This window comes from Bufo bufo, chromosome 7 (genome assembly GCF_905171765.1).
Source record: "Bufo bufo chromosome 7, aBufBuf1.1, whole genome shotgun sequence".
In the NCBI taxonomy this organism is placed as follows: domain Eukaryota; kingdom Metazoa; phylum Chordata; class Amphibia; order Anura; family Bufonidae; genus Bufo; species Bufo bufo.
In genome coordinates this window covers 133,412,556-133,431,152 of record NC_053395.1, presented here as the reverse complement: position 1 = coordinate 133,431,152, position 18,597 = coordinate 133,412,556, and the positions used below count along the sequence as shown (strand labels likewise).

At 44.6% G+C, this 18,597-nt stretch overlaps 1 protein-coding gene across 1 annotated transcript in view; it reads left to right on the top strand.

Moving 5' to 3' along the window:
- Window positions 1-18,597, top strand: part of ADAM23 (ADAM metallopeptidase domain 23) — a 475,404-nt gene that overhangs the window by 311,605 nt on the left and 145,202 nt on the right. Inside the window, 1 exon segment of the mRNA XM_040441050.1 lies at window positions 15,624-15,790. Coding sequence (XP_040296984.1) covers window positions 15,624-15,790 — 167 coding nt within the window.

Below are 18,597 nucleotides of genomic sequence, written 5' to 3'. Positions count from 1 at the left end.
ATGTGAAAAAGACTGCAAGAGGGATCCGTCCATCCACATGACAAGCGGATAGACGGATCCGTCCTTCCGGTCTGCGCATGCGCAGAACATGAAAAATGTGAAAAAGACTGACAGAGGGATCCGTCCATCCACATGACAAGCGGATAGACGGATCCGTCCTTCCGGTCTACGCATGCACAGAACATGAAAACTGTGAAAAAGACTGAAAGAGGGATCCGTCCATGCGCATGACAAGCGGATAGACGGATCCGTTATTGCAATGCATTTCTAGACGGATCCGCACCTGGATCCGTCTACAAATGCTGTCAGTAGTCACACTGATTGGCGGATCCGGCGGGCATCTCCGACGATGGAACTGCCTGCCGGATCACACTAACGCTAGTGTGAAAGTACCATAAAAAGTCGAAAATCCAGGACTTTTAGTCAAGTGGCCGCTCGCTGTGCACTGCCGTGCTGCGCCATAGCTCCACCACTGTCCCCTTTATAGTCAATGGGGACAGAGAGGCAGTCCAGCGGCCTGTGTGTGTATTTATTTATTTTTATGCAAAGTGCAGAGCAGGGTGAGGGAAAGGTCAGGTTGTTCACGCCCAGAAATATTCATGAGGCAGAGCTCAGGCTTTGTTGTTACACGCCCCCTCAGCATGTACTGCAGCATGTAAACAAAGCAATGACAGGACCATGAAAAGGTGCAAATATGGGTTTTAACCAGTTGCCGCAACTGTAACGCCGAAAGGCGTCATCGCGGCGGCTCCCCCAGGCTACGCTAACGCCGATTGGCGTCATCTCGCGTGAGCCGAGATTTCCTGTGAACGCGCACACACAGGCGCGCGCGCTCACAGGAACGGAAGGTAAGAGAGTGGATCTCCAGCCTGCCAGCGGCGATCGTTCGCTGGCAGGCTGGAGATGTGATTTTTTTAACCCCTAACAGGTATATTAGACGCTGTTTTGATAACAGTGTCTAATATACCTGCTACCTGGTCCTCTGGTGGTCCCCTTTGTTTGGATCGACCACCAGAGGACATAGGTAGCTCAGTAATATGTTGCACCAAGCACCACTACACTACACCCCCCCCCTGTCACTTATTAACCCCTTATTCACCCTTGATCACCCTTGATCACCCCTGATCACCCCATATAGACTCCCTGATCACCCCCCTGTCATTGATTACCCCCCTGTCATTGATCACCCCCCTGTAAAGCTCCTTTCAGATGTCCGCATGATTTTTACGGATCCACTGATAGATGGATCGGATCCGCAAAACGCATACGGACGTCTGAATGGAGCCTTACAGGGGCGTGATCAATGACTGTGGTGATCACCCCATATAGACTCCCTGATCACTCCCCTGTCATTGATAACCCCCTGTAAAGCTCCATTCAGACGTCCGCATGATTTTTACGGATCCACTGATAGATGGATCGGATCCGCAAAACGCATCCGGACGTCTGAATGGAACCTTACAGGGGCGTGATCAATGACTGTGGTGATCACCCCATATAGACTCCCTGATCACCCCCCTGTCATTGATTACCCCCCTGTCATTGATAACCCCCTGTAAAGCTCCATTCAGACGTCCGCATGATTTTTACGGATCCACTGATAGATGGATCGGATCCGCAAAACGCATACAGACGTCTGAATGGAGCCTTACAGGGGCGTGATCAATGACTGTGGTGATCACCCCATATAGACTCCCTGATCACCCCCCTGTCATTGATTACCCCCCTGTCATTGATCACCCCCCTGTAAAGCTCCATTCAGACGTCCGCATGATTTTTACGGATCCACTGATAGATGGATCGGATCCGCAAAACACATACAGGCGTCTCCCTGGAGCCTTCCAGGGGGGGTGATCACCCCATATAGACTCCCTGATCACCCCCCTGTCATTGATCACCCCCCCCTGTCATTGATCACCCCCCCTGTCAGGCTGCATTCAGATGTCCGTATGATTTTTACGGATCCACGGATACAGGGATCGGATCCGCAAAACACATACGGACATCTGAATGGAGCCTTATAGTGGGGTGATCAATGACAGGGGGGTGATCACCCCATATAGACTCCCTGATCACCCCCCTGTCATTGATCACCCCCCTGTCATTGATCACCCCCCTGTCATTGATCACCCCTCTGTAAGGCTCCATTCAGACATTTTTTTGGCCCAAGTTAGCGGAAATTATTATTTTTTTCTTACAAAGTCTCATATTCCACTAACTTGTGTCAAAAAATAAAATCTTACATGAACTCACCATACCCCTCACGGAATCCAAATGCGTAAAAATTTTTAGACATTTATATTCCAGACTTCTTCTCATGCTTTAGGGCCCCTAGAATGCCATGGCAGTATAAATACCCCACATGTGACCCCATTTCGGAAAGAAGACACCCCCAGGTATTCCGTGAGGGGCATATTGAGTCCATGAAAGATTGAAATTTTTGTCCCAAGTTAGCGGAAAGGGAGACTTTGTGAGAAAAAAATAAATAAAATCAATTTCCGCTAACTTGTGCCAAAAAAAATTAATTTCTATGAACTCGCCATGCCCCTCATTGAATACCTTGGGGTGTCTTCTTTCCAAAATGGGGTCACATGTGGGGTATTTATACTGCCCTGGCATTTTAGGGGCCCTAAAGCGTGAGAAGAAGTCTGGGATCCAAATGTCTAAAAATGCCCTCATAAAAGGAATGTGGGCCCCTTTGCGCATCTAGGCTGCAAAAAAGTGTCACACATCTGGTATCGCCGTACTCAGGAGAAGTTGGGCAATGTGTTTTGGGGTGTCATTTTACATATACCCATGCTGGGTGAGATAAATATCTTGGTCAAATGCCAACTTTGTATAAAAAAATGGGAAAAGTTGTCTTTTGCCGAGATATTTCTCTCACCCAGCATGAGTATATGTAAAAAGACACCCCAAAACACATTGCCCAACTTCTCCTGAATACGGCGATACCACATGTGTGACACTTTTTTGCAGCCTAGGTGGGCAAAGGGGCCCACATTCCAAAGAGCACCTTTAGGATTTCACAGGTCATTTACCTACTTACCACACATTAGGGCCCCTGGAAAATGCCAGGGCAGTATAACTACCCCACAAGTGACCCCATTTTGGAAAGAAGACACCCCAAGGTATTCCGTGAGGGGCATGGCGAGTTCCTAGAATTTTATATTTTTTGTCACAAGTTAGCGGAAAATGATGATTTTTTTATTTTTTTTTTCCCTTACAAAGTCTCATATTCCACTAACTTGTGACAAAAAATAAAAACTTCCATGAACTCACTATGCCCATCACGAAATACCTGGGGGTGTCTTCTTTCCAAAATGGGGTCACTTGTGGGGTAGTTATACTGCCCTGGCATTCTAGGGGCCCAAATGTGTGGTAAGAAGTTTGAAATCAAAATGTGTAAAAAATGACCAGTGAAATCCGAAAGGTGCTCTTTGGAATATGGGCCCCTTTGCCCACCTAGGCTGCAAAAAAGTGTCACACATGTGGTATCTCCGTACTCAGGAGAAGTTGGGGAATGTGTTTTGGGGTGTCATTTTACATATACCCATGCTGGGTGAGAGAAATATCTTGGCAAAAGACAACTTTTCCCATTTTTTTATACAAAGTTGGCATTTGACCAAGATATTTCTCTCACCCAGCATGGGTATATGTAAAATGACACCCCAAAAAAAAAAAAATCATCATTTTCCACTAACTTGTGGCAAAAAATAAAAAGTTCTATAAACTCACTATGCCCATCAGCGAATACCTTAGGGTGTCTACTTTCCGAAATGGGGTCATTTGTGGGGTGTTTGTACTGTCTGGCCATTGTAGAACCTCAGGAAACATGACAGGTGCTCAGAAAGTCAGAGCTGCTTCAAAAAGCGGAAATTCACATTTTTGTACCATAGTTTGTAAACGCTATAACTTTTACCCAAACCATTTTTTTTTTACCCAAACATTTTTTTTTTATCAAAGACATGTAGAACAATAAATTTAGAGAAAAATTTATATATGGATGTCGTTTTTTTTTGCAAAATTTTGCAACTGAAAGTGAAAAATGTCATTTTTTTGCCAAAAAATCATTAAATTTCGATTAATAACAAAAAAAGTAAAAATGTCAGCAGCAATGAAATACCACCAAATGAAAGCTCTATTAGTGAGAAGAAAAGGAGGTAAAATTCATTTGGGTGGTAAGTTGCATGACCGAGCAATAAACCGCTAAAGTTGTGGAGTGCCGATTTGTAAAAAAGGGCCTGGTCTTTAGGGGGGTATAAACCTGTGGTCCTTAACCCCTTAGGGACGCATGACGTATCGGTACGGCATGTTTCCCGAGTCCTTAAGGACCCATGACGTACCGGTACGTCATGTGTTGTTCCGATCACTGCCGTGCGGCTGGCAGTGATCGGAACCCGGTGCCTGCTCAAATCATTGAGAATGCACCTCGGCTAAATGCACGGGGGGGGTCCCGTGACCCCCCCATGTCCGCGATCGCAACAAACCGCAGGTCAATTCAGACCTGCGGTTTGTTGCGCTTTCTGCAGTTTCTGATCGCTGCGGTCCCTGACCGCGGCGATCAGAAACTTTAGTGTGGCAAAAATATATATTTATCACCCCCCTGCACCTCTGAACGATTTTAGCCCGGTGGGAGGTGCAGGGGGGGGGTTGCGGGCGGTGGGGGCGGTGCGGGAGGCGGGCGGTGCGGCAGGCGGGATCGCGATCCCCCGCCCGCCTCCCATTGAATAATCGTTGGTGTACAGTGGGTATACCAGGGTGCCAGCACATTGCTGGCACCCTGGTATAAACGGCTGACATCGGTGATGCGATGTCAGCCGTTTAACCCTTTCCATACAGCGGTCCATACGGACCGCTGTATGGAAAAGGTTAACAGCTCAGGGAGCTCCCTCCCTCTCCGATCGGGGGGCTGCTGTGCCTTTGCAGCCCCCCGATGGAGAGGGAGAGAGCCCCCAGACAGCCCCCCGCAACCCCGTGCTCACCCTTCCCCGTCTGCGAAGTTCTGAGCAGACGGGGAAGGTTCCCATGGCAACAGGACGCCTGCTCAGGCGTCCTGCTGTCCATGGTGCTGAACAGATCTGTGCTGAAGGCAGAGATCTGTTTAGTGTAAGTAAAATACAGTGCAGTACCCTATATAGAGTACAGTACTGTATTATACAGACATCAGACCCACTGAATCTTCAAGAACCAAGTGGGTCTGGGTAAAAAAAAAAGTAAAAAAAGTGAAAAAAAAAGTAAAAATCAAAAAACACTTTTATCACTGATTAAAAATGAAAAAAATAAAATTCCCTACACATGTTTGGTATCGCCGCGTCCGTTACGACCTGATCTATAAAACGGTCATGTTACTTTACCCGAACGGTGAACGCCATAAAAATAAGAAAATAAAAACTATGATGAAATTGAAATTTTGCCCACCTTACTTCCCAAAAAAAGGTAATAAAAGTGATCAAAAAAGTCGCAAAATTGTAACAATCAAATCGTCATCTCATCCCGCAAAAAATGAGACCCTACTAAAGATAATCGCCCAAAAACTGAAAAATCTATGGCTCTTAGACTATGGAGACACAAAAACTTTTTTTTTGTTTTAAAAATGAAATCATTGGGTAAAACTTACATAAATTAAAAAAATTGTATACATATTAGGTATCTCCGCGTCCGTGACAACCTGCTCTATGAAATTACCACATGATCTAACCTGTCAGATGAATGTTGTAAATAACAAAAAAAAAAAAACTGACAAAAAAGCTATTTCTTGTTACCTTGCCGCACAAAAAATGTAATATAGAGCAACCAAAAATCATATGTACCCTAAACTAGTACCAACAATACTGCCACCCTATCCCGTAGTTTCTAAAATGGGGTCACTTTTCTGGAGTTTCTACTCTAGGGGTGCATCAGGGGGGCTTCAAATGGGACAAAAACAGTCCAGCAAAACCTGCCTTCCAAAAACCGTATGGCATTCCTTTCCTTCTGCGCCCTGCCGTGTGCCCGTACAGCGGTTTACGACCACATATGGGGTGTTTCTGTAAACTACAGAATCAGGGCCATAAATAATGAGTTTTGTTTGGCTGTTAACCCTTGCTTTGTAACTGGAAAAAAAATATTAAAATGGAAAATCTGCCAAAAAAGTGAAATTTTTAAATTGTATCTCTATTTTCCATTAAATCTTGTGCAACACCTAAAGGGTTAACAAAGTTTGTAAAATCAGTTTTGAATACCTTGAGGGGTGTAGTTTCTTAGATGGGGTCACTTTTATGGAGTTTCTACTCTAGGGGTGCATCAGGGGGCTTCAAATGGGACATGGTGTCAAAAAACCAGTCCAGCAAAATCTGTCTTCCAAAAACCAAACGGCGCACCTTTCACTGTACGCCCCGCTGTGTGGCCGTACAGTAGTTTACGGCCACATATGGGGTGTTTCTGTAAACGGCAGAGTCAGGGCAATAAAGATACAGTCTTGTTTGGCTGTTAACCCTTGCTTTGTTAGTGGAAAAAATGGGTTAAAATGGAAAATTAGGCAAAAAAATGAAATTCTCAAATTTCATCCCCATTTGCCAATAACTCTTGTGCAACACCTAAAGGGTTAACGAAGTTTGTAAAATCAGTTTTGAATACCTTGAGGGGTGTAGTTTCTTAGATGGGGTCATTTTTGGGTGGTTTCTATTATGTAAGCCTCGCAAAGTGACTTCAGACCTGAGCTGGTCCCTAAAAATTGAGTTTTTGTAAATTTCTGAAAAATTTCAAGATTTGATTCTAAACTTCTAAGCCTTATAACATCCCCAAAAAATTAAATATCATTCCCAAAACAATTCAAACATGAAGTAGACATATGGGGAATGTAAAGTCATCACAATTTTTGGGGGTATTACTATGTATTACAGAAGTAGAAAAACTGAAACTTTGAAATTTGCAAATATTTCAAATTTTTTGGTAAATTAGGTATTATTTTATGCAAAAAAAATAATTTTTTTGACTTCATTTTACCAGTGTCATGAAGTACAATATGTGACGAAAAAACAATCTCAAAACGGCCTGGATAATTCAAAGCGTTTTAAAGTTATCAGCACTTAAAGTGACACTGGTCAGATTTTCAAAAATTGGCCAAGTTCTTAAGGTGAAATAGGGCTGAGTCCTTAAGGGGTTAAGTGGTTAACTTGATGAAATCTAGCTTAACCAAATTATATGTATATCCTGATGGATTTTAAGTGTTTTTTTTTATTTTTTATTAACTCGGATAACCCCTTTAATCCTATTAGTTCTAGTCCAAAAGGTTATGTTGCTCCGTTTCTGTTATTTCCAGAACAATGTAATTATCGAATAACACATTTATATGTAATGTAAAAGAGAACTACAGATCAAAAGTATCTGAGCTCCAGTAATTGTGCAATAGACTTAATTGTGGTTCTTGTAAGTGTGTGCTTGGCCGGAGTTTTCATAGTTGTATTGCACTCTTGTAATTCAAAGTAATCTGGGATGAAGGCTATTATGCGCAATTGAGATTATCAAAGGCCATCGATGAAAGCTTCTGTGTTTATAACACTCATGAGGTGTTCTAGCCCCCATATCCGACACTTTAATAGGACTTCTCATCTTAAAGTTGCTCAGTTTACAACCACACATTCAGAAAGTCAGACATGTTTACAGAACAGTCCAGTCTTTTGTGCTTTGTCTTCTGACCCTTTCAGAGCCAGAATATTCGAAATGCCAGTTTTGCCTTGTTATATTTATGATAAGGATTAGTTTTGTTACGTACTGGTTTATGGGTTATGATCTGTTTACTTGGGATCTCTGTCAGGTTCTTTACTTGATAGAACAGGTAGCATGCTACAGTTCTAATAGACATCTGCATTTAGCCTTCCGTACTCCTGATCTGTCAGAAGAACAGAAAAATGAAAAATAACTGATCCGTCTAAGGGTCCATTCACACGTCAGTAGTGTATTGCGGATCCGCAATACACCCGGCCGGCACCCCCCATAGAACTGCCTATTCTTGTCCACAATTGCAGACAAGAATAGGACATGTTCTATTTTTTTGCGGAGCCGCGGCCCGGAAGTTCGGGGCCGAAGCCCAGAAGTTCAGGGTCGTGCTCCGTAAATGCGGATGCGGAGAGCACATAGTGTGCTCTCCGCATCTCTTCCGGCCCCATAGAGAATGAATTGGTCTGCACCCATTCCTGATACTGCGGAACGGATGCGGACCCATTTGCAGACGTGTGAATGGACCCTTATTTTGAGCATTAGTTGTGTTCAGTTAGCATCAGTTTGTGGCACTTCCAACAGGGTACGTTCACATATGCGGCAGGATCTGGCAGGCTGTTTCGGCTATTTAGTTCATTGCCAGATCCACATTGACTATAATGGGGGGGCCGGTGGTGATCTGGCTGCTTTCCGGTATAAATGGAAATGTTTTTGTCTGTCCGACAGCCAGCATTTGTGCCAGATCAGACTGTCGGATCAAACATGCCGAAGATTTCAATGTACCCTTAGCATCAAATTTTAATTGAAACCTGACTGAAAATAACTAAATGTAAATATGAACAGAGCCTTACACAAACATATAGAGAAACTTTTCAGAATTGTCAACAATAGTTCCAGTGGGATTTTGGTGCCATCAGTTGGCTTCGGTTAGATTCTGTTTAGTCTGGATTCTTCTGAAGCCTTCTGAAGGGCGTACTGACAATGACTGCAACACTGTAAAAAATGGAAACCTGACATATTCCAACACCTGACAACTGTAATGGCTCAATGCCCAAACTGTAGACTGCAAATGGCAGTCTGCAATGTACAGGCACTGGGAGTGTGCACTCCGTTTGCAGATGTGGACCCATTGATTTGAATGGGTCCACGATTTGCAAGATAAGAGCAAAGACATAACTGTTATGTCTTTTTGCGGTGCGGAGGCACAGACCAGAAAGTAAAATCACCTACTCAGCGGTATGGCAGTTTTTTGTTAAGCCGCCGGAGGAGGTGAACATGGCCATTTGACGAATCTGTGGGCAGAAGGGGAAAGCGTGGCCAGGGTGCCAATGTTGAAACCACGGCCCTGCGGCAACATATGCAGCGTCACCATAAAGTGGCCTGGGAGAACCGTGGCTCCAATATGGTGGTCCAGCCTGTCGCAGCAACCGCTGCATCACCCAGTGGCACGCACCCGATTTCAGGCAGTCATGGCTCCATCACCTCAGCCGAAGGGAGCTGTCTGTCCTTCCCATCATCTACCGGCCCTGATGCTCCTGCTTCTCGCCATCCTTCTCCTCATTAGTCATTCCGTCAGCAATCGATCACTGAAGCGATTTCCAAGAGACAACAGTATGCATGCACTCATCCAACGGCGCAGAAGCTGAACGTGCTCCTGTCCAAGTTGCTGTTGCTGAAGTCCCTCCCTTTCCATGTGGTGGACTCTGCACCTTTCAGAGATCTGATGGCTTGTGCCGAGCCGAAAAGGAGAGTCCCAAGCCGTCATTTCTTTGCCAAAAAGGCAGTACCAGCCCTGCACAAATACGTAGAACAGAAGGTGGGTTAGTCCTTGAGCCTGTCGGTGTCTGCCAAAGTGCACGGCGCCGCCGACGTGTGAAGCTGTAACTACAGTCAAGGACAATATATGTCCTTTACGGCCCACTGGATAAATGTGGTTCCTACCCAGCCAAACCAGCAACTTGACCAGGTGACGCCGCTTCCACCTCTATGTTCTCACTCCGTTGGTCCTGCGACAATGTCCGCCTCTGCCTCCTCATCCTCCACCGTGTTCTCAGCCTCCACTACAGGGACAATTCACAGTGCCCCACCAGCATACCACATGTGCAGGGCACAGCGATGTCATGCTGTTCTGAACTTAGTTTGCCTGGGCGAACGGAGTCACACAGGGGAGGAACTGCTCTGCGTCCTTCATCAACAAATCTAATCCTGGCTTTCTCCGAAACAACTCAAAATCAGAACCATGGTGACAGACAACGGAAAGAACATGGTGTCGGCACTGCATCAAGGAGAGCTGAGCCATGCACCCTGCATGGCGCATGTGTTCAATCTGGTTGTCAAGCGTTTCCTGAAGTCTTCCACCCATCTGCAAGACATCCTAAAAATGGCCAGGAAACTTTGCATGCACTTCAGCCACTCACACGCCGCAAAGCACACCCTCCTTGAGCTGCAGCGGCAGAACGGCATCCCCCAACGTAGGCTGATATGCGATGTTTCCATTAATTGGAATTCCACCCGCCATATGTTGGACCGACTATACGAACAGAGAAAGGCCATAAACGATTTCTTAATGATATAGGTAGACAGATGTACTTCCCTGTGTAACTTCGATGTTAGCCAGTTAGGAGGCCACTTTATTTGTCAGTCGCCAGGACTAGGGGATGAACGTCATTCCACTGATTCATGTCCTGGAAAAGATGCTAGTAAATCTGTCTGGTCAGGAGACTGGAGACGTGGCGCCTTCATCTCACGGCCACAAGAGCCCTGTGGGGGCTGAACTGGAGGAGGAGGACATTGGAACACAAGCAATGTGTAGCGAAATGGGTGGTTTTTCTACACAGGTGACATGAGAGGATGAGCAGGAGCAGCCGGTGGAGAAAGAGGGAGATGAGGAAGAGGAGGCAGAGGACCCAGACACACCGTGGCAGTATGCAGTGGAGATGGAGGCAGGGAGTCCCTCCGAGTCACTTGCGCAAATGGCCCAATGCATGCTCAGTTGATTGCATAGCGACAGCAGAATTGTCACCATTCGGTAGAGGGAAGACTACTGGCTGTTCACCATGTTAGACCCTCGCTACCAGTCCAAAATGGGGGCTTTTTTTTACACCAGTTGAGAGGGAGGACAAACTGACCTACTATCGAGACATACTATGTAGTTAGTTGGCCGCTGCCTATGTGTGCCATCGCACATCCTCACGCAGGCCTTACCGGGGGCCCTCTGTGCTCACGTTCCACCGCCATGGCTGCTGTGGCGTGGTGGGGGTTAGGAGCAGTACCAGCTCCATCAGCAGCAACTTGAGTTTAGAGTCGCTGATGAGCAGCTTTCTTCACCCGCCTACTAAAGAAACTACTCCCCAGCAGCAGCAGCTAGACCTGGAGCAGAACCTGTACCAGCAGGTGGTGGCATACTTGGACAGCACCCTACCACCCGACTTTGGATTTGTGGCCGCAACTGGCTGAGTTTGCTCTGGAAAAGCTGTCCTGCCCGGCCAGTAGTGTGGCATAAGAGCGTGTGTTTATTGTGGCGGGGGCCATAGTTACCCAAGGAGAAATCACCTGTCCACCCAAAATGTGGAGAGACTGACCTTTGTCAAGATGAATCAGGCATGGATCAGCCAGGATTTCCACCCACCAATGCTTGATGCTTCAGGTTAGATCATCCATGCTGCCTTACCCAAACCTTAACAAAAGAGACCGGTTTCTTCTGGCTACCTGCCTCAGCTACTATTCTGATGCTGCCATCCGCCTGATGCCACACATCTGATGCCAAGTGCTCCTTCTTACACCCACCATCATCAGCGGGTACTGTTATTGCCACCCACCTCCCCACTCTGTCACTCTGTGGTCTCTTGATGCTGCTGCCACCTCACCACTCAGGTCTCCTCATGCTTCTGCTGACACCTCCACACTATCTCACCTTGCCAGTCTGTGGCCTCCTCATCCTGCTGCTAACTCAACACTGTCACTGGGCCACTCTGTGGCATCCTGATGCTGCTGCTGACACCTGCACACTATGTCACCTTGCCAGTCTGTAGCCTCCTCATGCAGCTGCTAACTCAACACTATGTCACTGGGCCACTCTGTAGCTTCTTCATGCTGCTGCTAAATTAACACTATGTCACTGTGCCACTCTGCGGTCTCCTTATGCTGCTGCCACCTCCCCACTATGTCACTGGGCCACTCTGTGGTCTCCTCATGCGGCTCGGATGCAGAACCAAACCACGTTTGTGTGCATGTAGGCTAATTCACACGTCATTGTTTGGTCAGTGATTTCTATCAGTGTTTGTGAGCCAAAACCAGGATTGGGGCCTCCACAGACATAAGGTATTATAGAAATATCTGCACCTGTTCTGTGTTTAGAGCCGCACCTGGTTCTGGTTCAAGATCTCTGATGGAAATCACTGACCTGTGAATGAGGCATTAATTTCATACTTGGCACTTGAAAGATAAAAGATGTGATTGGATGTTATGGATAGCAATTACTGTTTTTCTTTTAAGGAGTTTTCATAATGTGTGTTTTCTTATGTTTAGATGCGTTTTAAAATGCAGAAAAAATGTATAAGAAGATGGCCCTAGGCTGTGTTCACACAGGTTTTTATGATGTTTTTACCTACTTTTGAGTTGTTTTTACATGCTTTTTGGTGTGAAAAAAGAAGAAGAAAAAAAACTGCAGATGTTAAAGTGAAAGTTTATGGGAGTGCAGTACACGTATACATCTCTTTGATATTAGAGCACCAAATACCTAAAGCTATAAAACTAAGCATGTATGTCATGTGTGGAACAATAATAGCTCTGTATACCAACCCAACTAAACCACACATGTAGTATAGAAAAATAAACTTTATTACAAATAATCATATCAAGACAGAATATCACAAAGACACATCATAAAATCAGCGGGTGTGAACTGTAGAGCCAACATCTTCCCCCACACAGCTACTGTCAGCATATGTATGTGCAATTCGCATATAAATAAAAGTAATTATATATGCACACCAACAAGGTAACGCATGTTAAAGTGCTAATGGTATTAGAACATGTGAGGTTCACGGTGGGCCGATGGGTGCAACAGTTCATCGGGTACTCACGGTTGGCAGATGCCTCCCTGGGCCAGCAGTGCAGTGAAGGAGAGAACAGCACTGGATTCTCCGGGGCACACTCTTTTACAGGGGACACCGGCCAGGTGGTGATCAAGGTGCCCTTGATGGTGATTGGATTTTCTGGGTGCTTGTGCGGCTGGGCCTCTGACTTAGGTAATGTCGTGACGCCAGCACCTTGATGGTGCAAAATGATGAGAGTGGTGGTAGTATGCAGATAGAAGAACGAGGCAAGGTTTACTGTAACCAGGATCTTGACAACCGTTTCTCATCCAGTTAATGAACAGTCTTTTGTGAACATGTAGGAGGAATGTGATAAATCTCAGTAGCAGGCTGTATACGTGGCTATCTCTCAGGCTACCGTAGGAAGTTATGTACTCACTGGTATTCAGCCCTTTGCCTTGCTTCAGTCTCAGTAAAGGTAGTTTAAGGATATTTTCACACTAATGGCACGGACCTTCGGCAGGCTGTTCCGTCGGGTGAAGGCAGAGGGTGGAGGCACGGCAGCGAACGGCGAGAGGCTGCTGGAATAAAACTACGACATGTCCGACATTTATTCCAGGAGCCTCTCGCCGTGCCTCGCTGGAACTCCGCCCCCGCCCCCATTATAGTCAATGGGGACGGAGTGGCAGTCCGGGGGCACACGGTCACTAGCGACAGGACGGATCCGGCAGGCTGTTCACCCGACAGAACAGCCTGCCGGAGGTCCGTGCCGCTAGTGTGAAAGTAGCCTAAGTCCTTGTTTTCTACACACAAGTGATGCAACAGATGGCCCACCTGTCCTTGAAGTAACGATGAGGCTGCCGGAAGCTAATAAACCTTCACCTTATCACAAAGGCGCCTAAAGCCTAGAATAATGGCTATTGTCCTTCCTTTGTCTTCCCACAATAAACTTAGTAAAATCCACTTGGCGCTCCGGAAGAGTAGACGGTAGAATAAGACTTCACCTCTGCCTATTTTCCTGGCTTGACACTGAGACCATGAATTGGCTCCTCTGGGCCGTGGAGCCCAAGAGAGAGCTGAGAGGAGGGGGTCCTCTCCTTCCCCCTTGCCCCTCACTCCATCTCCTCCTGCTTCCACACTCTAACTCCAACTCCCTACATCTCACCAACTAACTAACTAGGCCTGAACTGTGGTATATATATATATATATATATACTGTGGTGCTATCCCCATCTAGTGGTGGAATGTGTGTAATGCACCTAACAGCCTGGTAACAGGGATTCTACACAAGAATGAAATACAGCATGATACAACATATGACATAACAAGCTTTTGCAGTGCCCACGTACACTAGTGGGACGCTGCACATACAGTACAATCATCTGTGACAGGTCAGTAATAGAATATTATATAAGTCTAATACTCATCCCACAAATTACCAAATTACATGTAAGGGTCCCTAACACAATATGGTCCAAACAATGTGGCTACAACTTGGGAATATCCCAATGAATATCTCTGATGGCAATCAAAGTGGTATTATTATAGGCAAATGTTACCAAACACAGACACAAAGCATACTGACCCTGGTATCCGTGGGGGGGGGGGAGAGGACGACCTTTATATGTGATTTGCACATGTAATACATGCTTACAGTATCTGTGTGGGGGGAGATGTTGGCTCTACAGTTCTCACCCGCTGATTTTATGATGTATCTTTGTGATATTCTGTCTTGATATGATTATTTGTAATAAAGCTTATTTTTCTATGCTACATGTGTGGTTTAGTTGGGTTTATCTATTTGATATTGCTGTTTTTCCAAGTACAGTGATTTTTTTTGTGTCCATAGTGTTTTTACAGTTGTTGCATGTTGTAGTAGTGGCATTTTTCCCTTCTCTGTATGAATGAAAGGTTGAAAGAATGCATTTCACACATATGTGAAGAAAAAAAATCCACATAAAAAAGCCATAAAAACTTCATGTGACAAGAGAGAAAAAAATGCACGCAGTTTTAGAGCTCTTTTAATACAAAGGGAGTCATTTATTAAGATCTGCGTTTTAGACGCCGGTATTAATAAAGCCCTGCACTGGCAGTGGATCTCCGAAGTTCTGAAGAGGTTCTGGCCTCTACATAATTTCGGCGCATCTAGCACCGCTTCCTAGCTTACATTTAGACCATTTTCTGCGCCTAAAACAGGCATAGAAAATGATGAAAGAGACAGGCTTGCTGGCCCGTCCATGCGATGCCCACTTTTTTAGACTTGGCGTGAGTCGGGAGAAGTCGCAGATTGCAGCACAATTAACCATTGCACCACCATCTGCTCCTGATGCCTAATATAGGCGTATTTAAGTATAATAAATGACCCCCAAAGTTTGTCATTTTCTCACTAAAAAAAGCCATTGAAACTGCTTGGCTTTATGGTGCTTTTCAGTACCAGTTTTTCTAAACGACTCTGTGGACCATGTGTTTTTCATGCAGTTTTTTTCCCTATGGAGAAGGCAATGTCAAAACGCCAGAAAATATGTTTAAACTCAGCATGCTGTGTATTTCAGAAAATACCAGACATCCCAAAAAGCCACCTACTGTATTTAGCAAAAAGACCAGTAGCAAAAATTCTTGTGTGTCCTGCATTTCATATTTCCCATAGACCTTCAGCTAACACCTGTAGCTGATGTTTTTACTGCAAAAAACATACCAAAAATCAACAGGTTCAAAAAACAACAGAACAAAGAAAGAACATGTTCACTAAAAACCTGTGTGTGTACCCACAAATTGAAAAACAACGATCACCTGCTTTTAAGACAACCGCTCTGAATTGTGTATTCACCTCCCTTGATGTAGAATTTTGAATGTCTTCTGCTCCTGAATAGTTTTTCTTCACACTTACAGATATACAAAGAACAGCTGAACACTCGTGTAGTTTTAGTCGCTGTGGAAACATGGACAGACAAGGACCGTATCACAATTGGTCCTGATCCAGTGAAGATGTTACATGACTTCTCCAGATATCGACAGAATAACATCAAACAGCATGCTGATGCTGTACACCTCTTGACGTATGTATTGAATTATCTCTTTAATCAGAGAAATCTATAAAAGTGATAGTCCTAGATAGTTTTGCAGTAGCATGCGGGGCTGCAGGGCTTTAACATTTCCTGTAGATGCTCAGCATAAGGCCTCATGCCATTGTGCAGCTGTTTCGTGCATTGGGGACTGCAAACATCCGCGCAGCGCCCGGGTGCAGATTTTGTTGTGAATTTCAGTGCGGATTGCATTGCAGAATATTATTCTGTATTGGAACACAGGGCAGGGATTGAAACAAGTCTTTATGTAACATACAGTGGATATAAAAAGTCTACACGCCCCTGTTAAATTGTCACTTTTCTGTGATGTAAAAAAAAAAAGACAAAGATAAATCATTTCAGAACTTTTTCCACCTTTAATGTGACCTATAAACTATACAACTCAATTGAAAAACAAACTGAAATCTTTTAGGTGGAGGGAAGAAAAAATATAAAAAAATAAAATATTATGGTTGCATAAGTGTGCACACCATTAAACTAATACTTTGTTGAAGCACCTTTTGATTTTATTACAGCACTCAGTCTTTTTGGGTATGAGTCTATCAGCATGGCACATTTTGACTTGGCAAGATTTGCCCACTCTTCTTTGCAAAAACACTCCAAATCTGTCAGAATGCGAGGGCATCTCCTGTGCACAGCCCTCTTCAGATCACCCCAGAGATTTTCAATCGGATTCAGGTCTGGGCTCTGGCTGGGCCATTCCAAAACTTTAATCTTCTTCTGGTGAAGCCACTCCTTTGTTGATTCGGATGTATGCTTTGGGTCGTTGTCATGCTGAAAGGTGAAGTTCCTCTTCATGTTCAGCTTTCTAGCAGAAGCCTGAAGGTTTTGTGCCAATATTGACTGGTATTTGGAACTGTTCATAATTCCCTCTAGCTTAACTAAGGCCCCAGTTCCAGCTGAAGAAAAACAGCCCCAAAGCATGATGCTGCCACCACCATGCTTTATTGTGGGAATGGTGTTCTTTTGGTGATGTGCAGTGTTGTTTTTGCGCCAAACATATCTTTTGGAATTATGGCCAAAAAGTTCAACCTTGGTTTCATCAGACCATAATACCTTTTCCCACATGCTTTCAGAGACTTCAGATGTGTTTTTGCAAAATGTAGCCTGGCTTGGATGTTTTTCTTCGTATGAAAAGGCTTTCGTCTTGCCACTCTACCCCATAGCCCAGTCATATGAAGAATACGGGAGATTGTTGTCACATGTACCACACAGCCAGTACTTGCCAGATATTCATGCAGCTCATTTAATGTTGCTGTAGGCCTCTTGGTAGCCTCCCAGACCAGTTTTCTTCTCGTCTTTTCATCAATTTTGGAGGGACGTCCAGTTCTTGGTAATGTCACTGTTGTGCCATATTTTCTCCACTTGATGATGACAGTCTAAACTGTTCCATGGTATATCTAATGCCTTGGAAATTTTGTACCCTTCTCCTGACTGATACCTTTTAACAATGAGATCCCTCTGATGTTTTGGAAGCTCTCGGTGGAGCATGGCTTTTGCTGTGGAATGAGACTAAGAAACTTTCAGGAAAGACCAACTAGAGCAGCTGAACTTTATCTGGGGTTAATCAGAGGCACTTTAAATGATGGCAGGTGTATGCTGACTACATGATTTTGAATGTGATTGCTTAATTCTAAACACAGCTACATCCCCAGTTATAAGAGGTGTGCAGACTTATGCAACCACATTATTTTAGTTTTTTGTTGTTTTCTTCCCTCTACCTAAAAGATTTCAGTTTGTTTTTCAATTGAGTGGTACAGTTTATAGGTCACATTAAAGGTGTAATAAGTTCAGAAATGATTTATCTTGGTCTCATTTTTTTTACAGCACAGAAACCTGACATTTTAACAGGGGTGCGTGGACTTTTTATATCCACTGTATTTTCTGGTTGCTTTTCTGGCACGCGTGAAGCCACTCTAAGGCCCCTTTCACACGGGCGAGAATTCCATGCGGGTGCAATGCGTGAGGTGAACGCATTGCACCCGCACTGAATCCGGACCCCTTCACTTCAATGGGGCTGTTCAGATGAGCAGTGATTTTCACCCATCACTTGTGCGTTGCGTGAAAATCGCAGCATTTTCCATATTCTGCGTTTTTGACGCAACGCAGGCCCCATAGAAATGAATGGGTCTGCGTGAAAATCGCAAGCATCCGCAAGCAAGTGCGGATGCGATGCGATTTTCACGCATGGTTGCTAGGAGATTATGTAAATAAATTGATAAAAGTCAATTTACTGTATTATTTTCCCTTTTAACATGGTTATAAGGGAAAATAATAGCATTTTTAATACAGAATGCTTACTAAAATGTGGCTTTAGGGATTAAAAAAATATATATAAATTAACTCACCCTATCCTGTTGTTCGCACAGCCGGAATCATCTTCTTTCTTGTTCTTTCAGGACCTACCAAAGGACCTTTGATGATGTAATCGCGCTCACCACATGGTGAGCACAGTGACATCAGCGCAGGTCCTGCTGAATGAAGATAGAAGATTTCAATCTTCATTCAGCAGGACCTGCGCTGACGTCACCACACTCACACCGCACTGTCATAAAAGGTACTTTGGCAGGTCCTGAAAGAAGAAGAAAGAAGATGATGCCGGCTGCGTGAACAACAGGATGAGGTGAGTTAATTATATCTTTTTTTTTTAACGCCTAAAGCCACATTTTGGTAAGCATTCTGAATTAAGAATGCTATTATTTTCCCTTATAACTATGTTATAAGGGAAAATAATAAAATATACAGAACACCTAACCCAAACCCGAACTTCAGTGAGGAAG